Source organism: Somniosus microcephalus, chromosome 28, assembly GCF_052327205.1.
Source record: "Somniosus microcephalus isolate GS21.2 chromosome 28, FLI_Smic_1.0, whole genome shotgun sequence".
Lineage (NCBI taxonomy): Eukaryota > Metazoa > Chordata > Chondrichthyes > Squaliformes > Somniosidae > Somniosus > Somniosus microcephalus.
The window spans coordinates 30,162,356-30,176,004 of NC_141014.1; the positions used below are offsets into that span (position 1 = coordinate 30,162,356).

The following is a 13,649-nucleotide window of genomic DNA, read 5'->3' on the forward strand; positions in this document are numbered from 1 at the left end:
TTGTTCATGTACTTGTGCATTGTACAATGACAATAAAGTTGAATTATTATTATCCCTCAAACAACATCACTAAAAACAGGATGATCTGGTCATTATCACATTGCTGTTTGTGGGAGCTTGCTGTGCGCAAATTGGCCGCCACGTTTCCCACATTACAACAGTGACGACACTTCAAAAAGTACTTCATTGGCTGTAAAGCGCTTTGGAACGTCCGGTGGTCATGAAAGGCGGTCTATAAATGCAAATCTAAGTATTTTGATGCAAAGCACTCTTAACAATGACTTGTCTCTCAGCAATTCTGCCTGTGCTTTGTCTGTGAGAGAACAAAAAAAACTATAAGTTTATAGCTGTTGTCAAGCTCCTGACCCCGTTTGGTGATGGAGCTGTTATAAGAGACAGATAAAGAGTGAAATGTAATCCCTTGGGTAACCAGGGCACAAGGTAGACAATTATTTTTAATTAAAACTCATAATTTTTCTTTTTAGTTTCTGGTGACGGCATCTGAACCCAAATTTACGTTCATGGCTTCGACACATTTTCTAAAAATGTATTTTTTGATAAAGAGAATGGGTGGAGGGGGGGGTCGGAGAAGGTCGCTTAGCAACGCAAGGCAGGCTTCAGAGCGGCCTACACTTCCGGCGCATGCTAACCTGCTGACAGGCGGAAACGAGGATTAATTGACGTGCCGCCGAGCAATCAGGAGGCAGGGCGGTGAGGTCATCCCCGACCGTGGCCCAATCACGGGGCTTAGGGGGGGCGGGATGGGCCGGCAGCAGGTTTGTGTGAGGTGCGGAGGCACTCGGGATTGTCTTCATTGCTTTTAAAAGGTAAGCCTGCGGGATCATTTGCTTTTTTTTTGGCAATGCTAAAAAAAAATGTTTTTAATTTAAAGCCCAAAGTAGGTTTTTGGGATGTTTTTGATCATTAAAAAATAATTTCAGAGCCTGAAAATGGAAATCTAAGCTATTGCCCTTTGTTTACAAACATACTGTCAATGTCTAGCAGATCCAGCCCTTTAAAGAAAGAAAGACTTGCATTTCTATAGCGCCTTTCACCAGCTCAGGACGTCCCAAAACGCTTTACAGCCAATGAAGTACTTTTTGAAGTGCAGTCACTGTTGTAATGTGGGAAACACGGCGGCCAATTTGTGCACAGCAAGCTCCCGCAAACAGCAATGTGATAATGACCGGCTAATCTGTTTATAGTGATGTTGACTGAGGAATAAATATTGGCCCCAGGACACCGGGGAGAACTCCCCCTGCTCTTCCAGTAGTGCCATGGGATCTTTTACGTCCGCCCGGGGAGTCGCTTCACAGGAGCGTTATCAAACAAAATTTGACACCGAGCTACATAAGGAGATATTAAGATAGGTGACCAAAAGCTTGGTCGAAGAGGTAGGTTTTAAGGAGCGTCTTAAAGGAGGAGAGAGAGAGAGAGCGCGAGAGAGAGGCGGAGAGGTTTAGGGAGGGAATTCCAGAGCTTATGACCTGGTTACCCAAGGGATTACATTTCCCTCTTAATCTGTCTCTTATAACCGCTTCATCAGCTAAATAGGGGGCAGGACCATGACGACAGCTATAAACTTTTAGTCTTTTTTCCCCCACAAACAGCAATGTGATAATGACCAGATAATCTGCTTTAGTGATGTTGGTTGAGGGATAAATATTGGCCAGGACACCGGGGAGAACTCCCCTGCTCTTCCAATAGCACCATGACCTCGGTTTAACGTCTCTTCCGAAAGCCGGCACCTCCAACACTGCAGCACTCCCTCGGTATTGCATTGGGAGTGTCAACCTAGATTTTTGTGCTCAAGTCTCTGGAGTGGGGCTCGAACCCACGACCTTCTGCCTCGGAGGCGAGACTACTACCCACTGAGCCACAGCTGTCACTCATGACCGTAACTGCAACAGCATTTCCCGATTAAAAGCTGGGCGATTACTCCAGCAAAGTGCAGTGAGTGCAGGACAGTTACACAATACAAATTCTCTGCTTCATATTCGACACCAAGCCACATAAGGAGATATTAGGACAGGTGACCAAAAGCTTAAGGAGCGTCTGAAAGGAGGAAAGAAAGACGTAAAGGTTCAGGGAGGGAATTACAGAGCTTAGGGCCTAGGCAGCTGAAGGCACGGCTGCCAATGTTGGAGCGCTAAAAATTGGGGATGTGCAAGAGGCCCGAATTGGAGGAGCGCAGAGATCTCGAAGGGTTGTAGGCAATTGTTTTTTGGGTGCGCGACCCCTTTATCGGGCTGCGCGGCCCGTTCAAATTTCCGTGTATGTGCGTTTTTTTCATTCAAAAGCCGGTGAGCCGGCTGCGTGGAACCTCCAGACAGCGCAGAGCTTAAAGGGAACATTTGTTGTAGGGCTGGAGGAGATAGGGAGGGGTGAGGCCATGGAAGGATTTGAAAACAAGGATGAGAATTTTAAAATCTAGGTGTTGCCAGACCAGGAGGCAATGTAGGTCAGCGAGCACAGGGTGACGGGTGAACGGGACTTGGTGCGAGTTCGGACACGGGTAGCAGAGTTTTGGATGAACTCAAGTTTACGGATGGTGTAAGGTGGGAGGCTGGCCAGGGGAGTATTGTAATAGTTGAGACTAGAGATAACAAAGGCATGGATGAAACATAGAAACATAGAAGATAGGAGCAGGAGTAGGCCATTCGGCCCCTCGAGCCTGCTCCGCCATTCAATGCGATCATGGCTGATCATCCAAATTCAGTACCCTGTCCCTGCTTTCTCCCCATATCCCTTGATCCCTTTAGCCTTAAGAAATATATCTAACTCCTTCTTGAATATATTTAATAAGTTGGCCTCAACTGCCTTCTGTGGTAGAGAATTCCACAGGTTCACCACTCTCTGGGTAAAGAAATGAGGGTTTCAGCAGCAGATGAGCTGAGGCCGCCGTGAAGACGAGCGATGTTACGAAGGTGGAAGTAGGCAGTCTTGGTGATGGAGCGAATATGGGGTCGGAAGCTCATCGCTGGGTCAACTAAGACGCCAAGATTGCGAACAGTCCGGTTCAGCCTCAGACAGTGGCCAGGGAGAGGGATGGAGTTTGGAGGGAAGATTGGTGGGAGAGGCTCGGGAAACGGAGTTCGTGGCGGGGACCGAAGATAACGGCTTCAATCTTCCCAATATTTAGTTGGAGGAAATTTCTGCTCATCCAGTACCGGATATGCAGCGTGACAAATCAGAGGCAGTGGAGCGATCGAGAAAGGTGGTGGTGAGGTAGAGCTGGTGTCGTCGGCATACATGTGGAACCCGACGTCGTGTTTACGGACGATGTCGCCGAGGGACAGCGTGGAAATGAGGAATAAGAGGGGACCAAGGATAGATCCTTGAAGCATGCCAGAGGTAACGGTGCAGGGGTGGGAAGAGAAGCCATTGCAGGTGATTCCCTGGCTACGATTGAATAGGTGGGAATAGAATCAGGAGCGTGCAGTCCCACCCAGCTGGACAACGGAGGAGAGGCGTTGGAGGAGAATGGTGTGGACAGCTGTGTGAAATGCTGCAGACAGGTCGCGAAGGATGAGGAGGGAGAGGTCACAGTCACATAGGATGTCATTTGTGACTTTAATGAGAGGTGTTTCAGTGCTGTGGCGGGGCAGAAACCTGTTTGGAGGGGTTCAAAGATGGAGTTGCGGGTAAGATGGGCACTGATTTGGGAGGCGACAACACGTTCAAGGACTTTAGCGAGGAAAGGGAACTGTTAATAATATCAGCTAACATGGGGGCAAGGAAGGGAAGTTTGGTGGGAATATGGTCGAGTGAGCAGGATATGGGTCTCGTGGACAAGATGAGCTCAGAGAGTGCATGAGGGGAGATAGGAGAGAAACTGGAGAAAGATGCGAGGCTAGGGCTAGGCATGGGGAAGCGGCAGAGGCAGCTAAACGGATGGTCTCAATCTTAGTGACAAAGAAGTCCAGGAGCTCCTCTCACTTTTTGGTGGAGGGGGCAGGGGAGAGGGGTTTGAGAAGACAGATTGTAGTGGAGAAGAGAAGTCGGGGTTATCTTTGCGTGGTCTAGCCAGATCTGGCAATGAATGGCTGGACTAGTTATCCACTATAAACGTTCAAGTCTGCATTCCTTGGACTGAACAGAGCAGAGTTGAGGGCCGTACCAGGGGGAACGACCAGAGTGCGAGAGAGTACTGGTTTTAATAGGGACAAGGGCATTAAAGGTGGAGATGATGATAATCAACTTTATTGTCATTGTTAGTGCACAAGTGCAGTACAACGAAATGTAGGCTTGCAGCTCCCGAGAGTGTACATTTAGATTAAGACATTTAAACATTCAACATTCATTTGGCTTATAATACATTAACATAAACATAATAAAGTGCATTGGCAGATGTGCAGGCTTCAGAGTTTATTTGTGGAGTTCAGTAGGATGACAGCCCTGGGAAAGAAGCTGTTCCTAAATCTGGTCGTTCGGGTGCGAATGCATCTGTAGCGTCTCCCAGATGGCAGGAGGGCGAACAGACTGTGGCTGGGGTGGGTAGGGTCTTTGATGAGCAGGTTGGTAGCTGCAGAAATGTTGTGGTGAATGGAGGGCCAAAGGCTAGACAGTTGGGAATTTGAAAGTGCCGTTGTAAGTGACCTGGGGGAGATTTCTTTTTCCAGGGGTGGACACAGAAGGAAGTGGGGTTGGGACGGGGAAGGGAGATATGAGTGGAGAGAGATAGCCAGATGTGATCAGAGATGGCCTTCTCTATGATTGATACGATGGGACTATGATTGATATGATGGGACTGGAGAGGCCACATGAGATGGCAAGGTCGAGGGGGTGGCCGTGAATATATGTAGGGGAGTTTATATGGAGGGAGAAAATAAGGGAGGATGGAGGGCAGTGAACCCAGAGGAGAGAGGGCATGATGAGTTGAGATGGAGGTGGCAATCACCGAGAATGAGAAGTCGCTCGGTGCAGAGACTGCGGGAGGAAAGCAGTGAGTGTCAGTGGGCTACTCTGCTGCAGGCAAGCCCGATCCTGTCTCCCTCACACCCGCATCTTCCAGCAAGGGCCCCTACTTCCGCCCCTCCGCCGCTGAAATCCGCACCCCGGGCGAGCCCTGCTGTGTCCCCATTTTTCAATGTGGAACTTGTTACCACAGGGAGTCGTTGAGGCGGATAGCATAGAAAGGGGAAGCTAGATAAACACACGAGGGAGAAAGGAATAGAAGATTATGCTGATAGGGTGAGATGAAATAAGGTGGGAGGAGGCTCGTGTGGAGCGTAAACACCGGCATAGACCAGTTGGGTTGAGTGGTCTGTTTCTGTGCTATAAATTCTATGCCTCTGTGCCTTTGCCACCTCCAGACTCGATTACTCCCAGTGCTTCCCTGGTCGTCCTTCCGTCCTCCCACCCTTCCTAAACTCTAGCTCGTCCAAAACATTGCTGCCTGTATCCTACCCCACGCCCATCACTCCATCCTCGCTGTTCTGCGCTGGTTCCCAGACACTCAACACCTCAAATTAAACATTTTCGTCTTCGTCTTTCAATCCTTCCGTGGCCTCCTCCTCTGTAACTTCTTCCAGCCTTATAATTTACCCCCTTTCGCTCCCCCCCCACCCCCCCCCCCCCACCCAGCAGTCTCCGTTCCTCTAACTACAGCATCTTATGCATCCTTCCCCACACTGTCGGTGGTCATCCCTTCAACCACCGAGGCTCTTTGGCCAAGCTTTTGGTTACCCCTCCTAATCTTTCCTTCTGTGGCTCAGTGTCGTTTTCCACACGACTCTGAAGCCCCTGAGATGTTTTTCTACATCAAAAGGCATCATATAAATGCAAATTCTTGTTGCTGGATAGCCTCAAGAGTGGGCGCTCTGGCTAGTTTTGCGCTTCCCTAACCTAAGGGCCCAGTTGTCGTGCTCCAATTGTTGCCCCGCTAGGAGGACTCATTTTCTTTGGACAACAAAACTTCTAAGAGGAACAGTGTTATGAAGGAAGCCACAGGGTTGCCCTAATGGTTTGATGGGTGTACGCTACTAAGCAATATAGACCAGTTCGATCACTGGTCTGCGCTTAACTAGCTGGTACAGATATTATAATTGGACCTTAGCACTCTGGACTGGGGAGGGGAAAAATCATCCAGAGCACTCCTATCCAGTCCCCCGTGCTGGAAAGTGCAGATACAGGAAATTCTCTTTTTACCGGCACCTAAATAACCGGAAAGCTCTCTTAACCGGCAAAATTCAGGAGTAGGTTCAGGTAAGTTTTACTTCATATTAGTGGCCGTGTAACCGGGGTTCCTGGATCTGTGGCCGTGTAACCGGGGTTCCTGGATCTGTGGCCGTGTAACCGGGGTTCCTGGATCTGTGGCCGTGTAACCGGGGTTCCTGGATCTGTGGCCGTGTAACCGGGGTTCCTGGATCTGTGGCCGTGTAACCGGGGTTCCTGGATCTGTGGCCGTGTAACCGGGGTTCCTGGATCTGTGGCCGTGTAACCGGGGTTCCTACACCTGTTGCCATGCAACAGGGACGCCTGGATTTGTGGCCGTGTACGAGGCTCTTGTACCTTGGTAAGTATACCTCTCTGTAATCCGGACTTTTTGATCAACCGGCACCACGCCGGTCCCGCCGGTGCCAGAAAAAGAAGAGTTTCCTGTATGTCAGCATCAGGTTCACCTGTATTGTCCTCCGCAATCAAATAGTCTTGACAACAGTCGGCGTCTTGACTCATAAATGAGAATTGGCCACTTGGGTGAAGCGCTAGAGGGTTGCTGGCACCCTCCAGTGCTGGGATGGCAATCCTCCACAGAGTGGCATCGTCAACGGAAAAATGTAGACTGCCTTTGAAAAGCTTTGTGCCACTGTGTGACGCTCCGAGAGTTTTGGGCTTGTGCCAGAGTTTATCTGCTTTTCTCTTGCCCAAGTTTATTTCCTGAAACTGGTCTCCGGCTCGCCTATCGGGCGCTAGAAAGGTTTGGGCCTCAGAAGTAAAATGTCGCCTAATTGGCTATTGTGAATTATTCATGCCTCTTTATGTTGCATGCATCCCATGATTCCGTCCATCTGGATAGTGAGTTGACACCAGCTGCATGAATGGCCACCACGAAAGCATTTAAAATCGCGCCGGCCATTCTGGGACACAGCAGCCAATATTCATGCAGCTAGTATCGACCCACTATCCAGATGGGACAGAATCGTGGGACGCACGCAACATAAAGAAGCAACACCTCGTCACTGACCCAACAGCAGAGGTCCCCGGCTTTGACCGCCCTCGAAGACAGCGGACAGCGCTCAACCCAATCCGCCCAGGGCATGGACAGTGCAGCCACCTGCTCCACCAGTGGAAGATGAGGGACGACCCGAAGTGTGGCCATGAGTTCCAGACCATGGAACACATCACATCAACCTGCCCACTAAGATCTGTTGCGGGAGGCACCTCATTTCTGCACTCGACATCCCAGGAGGCCATTGAATGGACAGCCAAACTAGTCATCCCATTATAAGCTTTCGCCGTCACACGGAAGTAGTATTCACGCCTCTGCCTTGATAATTGTGATGGGCTATTTGGCCACTGGGAGCATCACAAACCTAACCCTGTCCTCCTTAATATGCACGCAGCAGAGGTCACCTAGCAATCAAGTGCAAGGACCCTGACTGACCGTCCGCCCTCACTAACCCAGCAGCACTGACTCTAATTGTAGTGCCTTACCTGCTACCTTGGCTCAGATCTATTAATTCTGCACAGAATCGGAAGTGGGCCTGGTACCTTGCGTTCTGCATGGCTCAGGAGTGTACTTAACTGAGGAATCGTGAAGGCTCTGCTTGACTGTTGACAACAGTTTGTTTGCATTATGTGACAAGGAGTTAGTTTGTTCTAAGAGTTTACAGTATCGGGCAGATTAGAGCTTGGGAGTTGAAGATTTATGAGTTTCTGGGCTTGGTGAAAGGGAAGAGGGATTTGGAGATCTGGATTTCATTACAGCCCTAATTATAAGGCTGTATAGCATGTTCTCTTTACTTTGTGTGGTTATTTAATCAGATGTGTTCTTTCTACATGCAGGAAACAACAGTATGGTGATTGCAGGACATGGAATCCATACGCGTGACAGCTAGAGATCTCTGCGAATACGATGATCTCGCAACAAGCCTGGTGCTGGACCCTTACTTGGGTTTTCAAACCCACAAAATGAACATCAGGTAAACGTTCGACAAATCAAGTCAGTTTGCTTTTCTTCTGGTGTCAGCTGTGGCTCAGTGGGTAGCACACCCGGCTCTGAGTCAGAAGGTTGTGGGTTCAAGTCCCACTCCAGAGACTTGAGCACAAAATCTAGGCCGACACTCGGTGCCAGTACCGAGGAAGCTGCTACATTGTCGGAGGTGCCGTCTTTCAGATGAGACGTTAAACCGAGAGGCCCCGGCTGTCCTCTCAGGTGGATGTAAAAGATCCCGTGGCACTATTTCAAAGAAGAGCAGGGGGAGTTCTCCCCAGTGTCCCGGCCAATATTTATCCCTCAATCAACATCACTAAGACAGGTTATCTGGTCATTATCACATTGCTGTTTGTGGGAGCTTACTGTGTGCAAAATGGCTGCCGCGTTTCCTACATTACAACAGTGACTACACTTCAAAAAGTACTTCATTGGCTGTAAACAGCTTTGGGACGTCCTGAGGTCGTGAAAGGCGCTGTAGAAATGTGAATCTTTCTTGGCTGTAGCCAATCTAATTGAGCTCGGTCATCCAAATGTCCACTGGAAACGTCTAAACTGCCTGCGCTGATTAAGTGACTCAATAGGGTAGATAGAAACTATTTCCTCTGGTGGGGGGAGTCCAGAACCAGGGGGCAACACCTTTAAAACTAGAGCCAGGCCGTTCAGGGGTGATGTCGGGAAGCACTTCTTCACACAAAGGGTAGTGGAAATCTGGAATAAAAACAGAAAATGCTGGAACACTCAGCAGATCCAGCAGCATGTGCGGAGAGAGAAACAGAGTTAACGTTTCAGGTCAATGACCTTTCATCAGAACTGGAAAAAGTTAGAGATGTAACAGGTTTTAAGCAAGTACAGCGGCAGGGAAAGGTTGGGGGGAGGCGAAGACAGAAACAAAGGGAAGGCCTGTGATAGGATGGAAGGCAGGAGAGATTAAATGACAAAAGGGATGATGGTGCGAGGCAAAAGGGGTTGGTTGTGGGACCTTGTGCACAAATTGGCTGTTGTGTTTGCTTACATTACAATGGTAACTACAGGAAACTTTCGATTTACCGGCACCTAAATAACCGGAAATCTCGGTTAACCGGCAAAATTCAGGATTAGGTTTTACTTCATATTTATTTGCCTTCTTCCATCTGTGCTGTGCAAGGGTGTGGCTGCAGCTGTTGCTAAGCTACAGAGACGTTTGGAACTTGTGGCCATTGTTCTACAGTTGCTAAGCAACAGGGTTTGTTGCTTTATACGGAGCACGCACGCACATGGCGGCGCGCACGGACGCAGCGGCTTTGTCTCTCCCGAGACTGAGCGTTTTCACCCTCCTTCTGAGTCTCTTCTGGACTCTGCTGATTCGGGAATTAAAGGCTGACCTACCGTACAGCCGGCAGACGCTCCTCGACATCGGGGCCGACTGCGTGCGGCTTACACTCGGCGGCATCGATCTGCCTCCCGACATCGCCCGACCCCCGGGACCAGCGTGGCGTCCTTCCCCAGCCGGAAGTCAGCGCAGACCGCGCAGGGAATGCAAGCAGAAGCGGGGTAAGAGGGCCGGTATCCAACACAGGCTGAAGAGGGCCCCACACAAACCCTCCCTCCCAAGTATTTTCCTGGCCAACGTCAGGTCACTGGAGAACAAAATGGATGAGATCAAACTGGATCTCTCCACACAGAAAAGGACAAAGGAATGCTGCGCCATGATCTTCACAGAGACCTGGCTGAACAACGGCATCCCTGACACCACCATCCAACTAGAAGGACGCACGGTCTTCCGCGCCGACAGAACTGCAGACTCCGGTAAGAGCAAGGGAGGCGGTTTGTGCATTTACACTAACAATGCCTGGTGCACTAACACTGATATAATTGATAGATCCTGCTCGGCTGATTTGGAATTCCTCATGGTAAGGTGCAGACCCTTCTACCTGCCTCGGGAATTCACGGCTGTTATCATCACTGCGGTCTACATCCCACCACACGCTAATGCCAAACTAGCACTGAAGGACCTCTACAGGGCCATCAGCGAACAACAAACTGCGCACCCAGACGGAGCTTTTATCGTCGCGGGGGACTTCAATCACATAAACCTAAAAACTGTACTACCGAAATTCCACCAGAATGTCTCCTGCCCCACGAGGGGAGAACACACTGGATCAAGTCTACACGAGCATTGTAGACGCTTATAAGGCCATTCCCCCATTCCCTGCCCCCACCTTGGGAAGTCTGACCACCTCTCTCTGTTTCTAGCCCCGGCATACAAACCGCTCATCAAAAGTGGGAGAACATCAGTGAGAGCAGTGAAAGTATGGCCAGAGGGGGCAGTATCGGAGCTTCAGGACTGCTTCGAACGCACTGACTGGGGCATGTTTGCCCATAATGACATCGAGGAATACGCATCCACAGTGCTATTCTACATCAACAGCTGCGTCGAGGTCGTCACGACCCATAAAAATATCAGGACATACCCCAACCAGAAACCCTGGATGAACGGAGAGGTCCGCTCACTGTTGAAAGCACGCAACGCAGCATTTAAATCTGGCGACGCGGCGGCTTACAGTGCAGCTAGGACCAACCTAAAAAAGGGTATCAGGACTGCCAAAAGGAAACAGACACTGCGGATAGAGGATCACTTCCGCAACAACTCGGACCCCCGGCGCATGTGGCAAGGCATCCAGTCCATCACTGACTACAAGGGCAAAAACACCAGTCCCCCGGTTAGCGATGCCTCCCTTCCGGAGGAGCTTAACAACTTCTACGCTCGCTTCGACAGGGACAGCATGGAGCCGGCTACCAAAGCCTTGCCACCCCCGGAAGACCAGGTGCTCACTCTGTCGACCTCCGACGTAAGGGGTGTTCTACGCGGAGTGAACACACGAAAGGCTGCTGGACCGGATAGCATCCCTGGACGGGTACTCAAGGAATGTGCTGATCAGCTGGCTGATGTCTTCACCGCCATCTTCAATCTGTCATTGGCCCAGGCAGTAGTCCCTACATGCTTCAAGACCGCTACCATTATTCCTGTGCCAAAACAAACGGCTGTGACGTGCCTGAACGACTATCGACCTGTCGCACTCACACCCATCATAATGAACTGTTTCGAGAGACTGGTCTTAGCCCACATCAAAGCCAGTGTTCCTGCCTCCCTTGACCAACACCAGTTTGCCTATCGTGCAAACAGATCAACGGAGGATGCAATCACAACTGCTCTACACTCGGCACTGAATCACCTAGATGGTAAGGAGACCTACATCAGAATGCTGTTTATAGACTACAGCTCAGCTCAGCATTCAACACTATCGTCCCCAACAAGCTGGCCACCAAACTCCAAACTCTTGGCCTGAACACTTCCCTCTGCAACTGGACCCTGGACTTCCTAACAAACAGACCCCAGTCTGTCAAATTAGGTAACCACACCTCCTCCCCCCTGACCCTGAACACGGGGGCCCCACAAGGATGTGTGCTGAGCCCCCTCCTCTACTCCCTCTTCACCCACGACTGTGTGGCTGTTAATGGTTCCAACACCATCATCAAGTTTGCGGATGACACCACGGTAGTAGGCCAGATCACCAACAACGATGAGTCAGCCTACAGGGAGGAGGTCCAACATCTCGTGAAGTGGTGCGCCGATAACAACCTGGCCCTTAACACCAAGAAAACAAAAGAAATCATTGTGGACTTCAGGAAGTCCAAAGGCGGAAGTCACACCCCCATCCACATCAATGGGGCTGTGGCGGAAAGGGTGGACAGCTTTAAGTTCCTCGGAGTCCACATCACGGAAGACCTCTCCTGGTCCCGCAACACCTCCTCTCTGGTGAAAAAGGCCTAGCAGCGCCTATATTTCCTAAGGAGGCTGAAGGGATGTAATCTGTCACCCCTGATCCTCTCTAACTTTTACCGCTGCACTATAGAGAGCATCCTGACAAACTGTATCACAGTATGGTATGGCAGCTGTAGCTACTATGACCGGAAAGCCCTGCAGCGGGTAGTCAAAACTGCCCAACGCATTACCAGCACCCGGCTACCGACCATAGAGCACATATACCAGAAACGCTGTCTACGGAGGTCACGGTCCATCATCAGAGACCCTACCCACCCCAGCCACAGTCTGCTCGCCCTCCTACCATCTGGGAGACGCTACAGATGCATTCGCACCCGTACGACCAGATTTAGGAACAGCTTCTTTCCCAGGGTTGTCATCCTACTGAACTCCACAAATAAACTCTAAAGCCTGCACATCTGCCAATGCACTTTATTATGGTCATATTTATGTTAATATACTACAAGCCAAATGTATGTTGAATGTTTAAATGTCTTAATCTAAATGTACACTCTCGGGAGCCGCAAGCCTACATTTCGTTGTACTGCACTTGTGCACTAACAATGACAATAAAAGTTGATTTGATTGATTTGATTTGATTGAGCTGTCAGCTCTCCCTATCTTTTACTATAGCATTCGGTTATCCGGAATTTTTGATGAACTGGCACCACGTCGGTCCCGTCCGTGCCGGATAAAAAAAAGTTTCCTGTACATTACAATGGTGACTACACTTCAGAAGTACTTTGTCGATTGTGAAGTGCTTTGGTACATCCTGAAGTTGTGAAAGGTGCTATATAAATGCAATAACCCTATATTCCCTGGAGTTTAGAAGAATTCGAGGTGATCTCATTGAAACGTATAAAATTCTTAATGGGCTTGACAGGGCAGGGAGGATGTTTCCCCTGGCTGGGGAGTCCAGAACCAGGGGTCACAATCGCAGAATAAGAGGTCGGCCATTTAGGACTGAGATGAGGAGAAATTTCTTCACTCAGAGGGTGGTGAATCTTTGGAATTCTCTGCCCCAGAGGGCTGTGGAGGCTCAGTCGTTGAGTATATTCAAGACAGAGATCGATAGATTTTTGGATACTTAGGGAATCAAGGGATATGGGGATAGTGCGGCAAGGTGGAGTTGAGATAGATCAGCCTTGATCTTATTGAATGGCTGAGCAGGCTCGAAGGGACGAATGGCCGACTCCTGCTCCGATTTCTTATCTTATTAAGCCTTTATTTTCTTTAGTGGCTTATGGCTGACTGCTGACTTCCTTTTGGTGAGACTGTATTTTAGTTGCCAATCATTAAGCCTTTGAGGATACAAAGCAGCACAGAAGTTCTGCTTATTGTTTTGTTCTTGTTTGACTTGGGTTTGAAGTAACGAGTTTAATTTTCAACGGTTCTGTGGGCTTTTGTTTTATGCCAGCAATCGACCCGTTGTAAGGAGACACCAATACCTCAGGGACATTCTACAAAAGTTTCTTAAGTCACAAGACTTGAAGACTGTATACCGGGCCTTGACGCTAGGGGACTGGGCCTGGCATTACTTCATGCACAAAACACCTCTCGAAGAAGAAATATTCAAAGCTCAGGTGAGTGAGCAGGTGGGTCTTTCGTTTGCTGGTTTTCTCCCTTTCCTGAAGGCGCTGAGTCTTGCTGGGATGTTGGCAGCCCTCGTCACCATGCCCAAGTGCCCAA

The 13,649-nt window shown here is 49.6% G+C and overlaps 1 protein-coding gene across 2 annotated transcripts in view; it reads left to right on the forward strand.

Moving 5' to 3' along the window:
- The first annotated feature begins 722 nt into the window (after positions 1–722).
- The window catches only part of LOC147099490 (uncharacterized), a 295,990-nt gene continuing 283,063 nt past the window's right edge, over positions 723–13,649 (forward strand). The window contains exons 1-3 of one of the 2 annotated variants that reach the window (XM_085969670.1): positions 723–827; positions 8,008–8,144; positions 13,378–13,543. In XM_085969670.1, the coding sequence (XP_085825796.1) occupies positions 8,035–8,144; positions 13,378–13,543 (276 nt within the window). In that variant the 5' untranslated portion in view covers positions 723–827; positions 8,008–8,034. Of the gene's footprint in view, positions 828–3,136; positions 3,355–8,007; positions 8,145–13,377; positions 13,544–13,649 lie in introns of those variants that run through there. The other variant, XM_085969671.1, reaches the window with a different exon arrangement.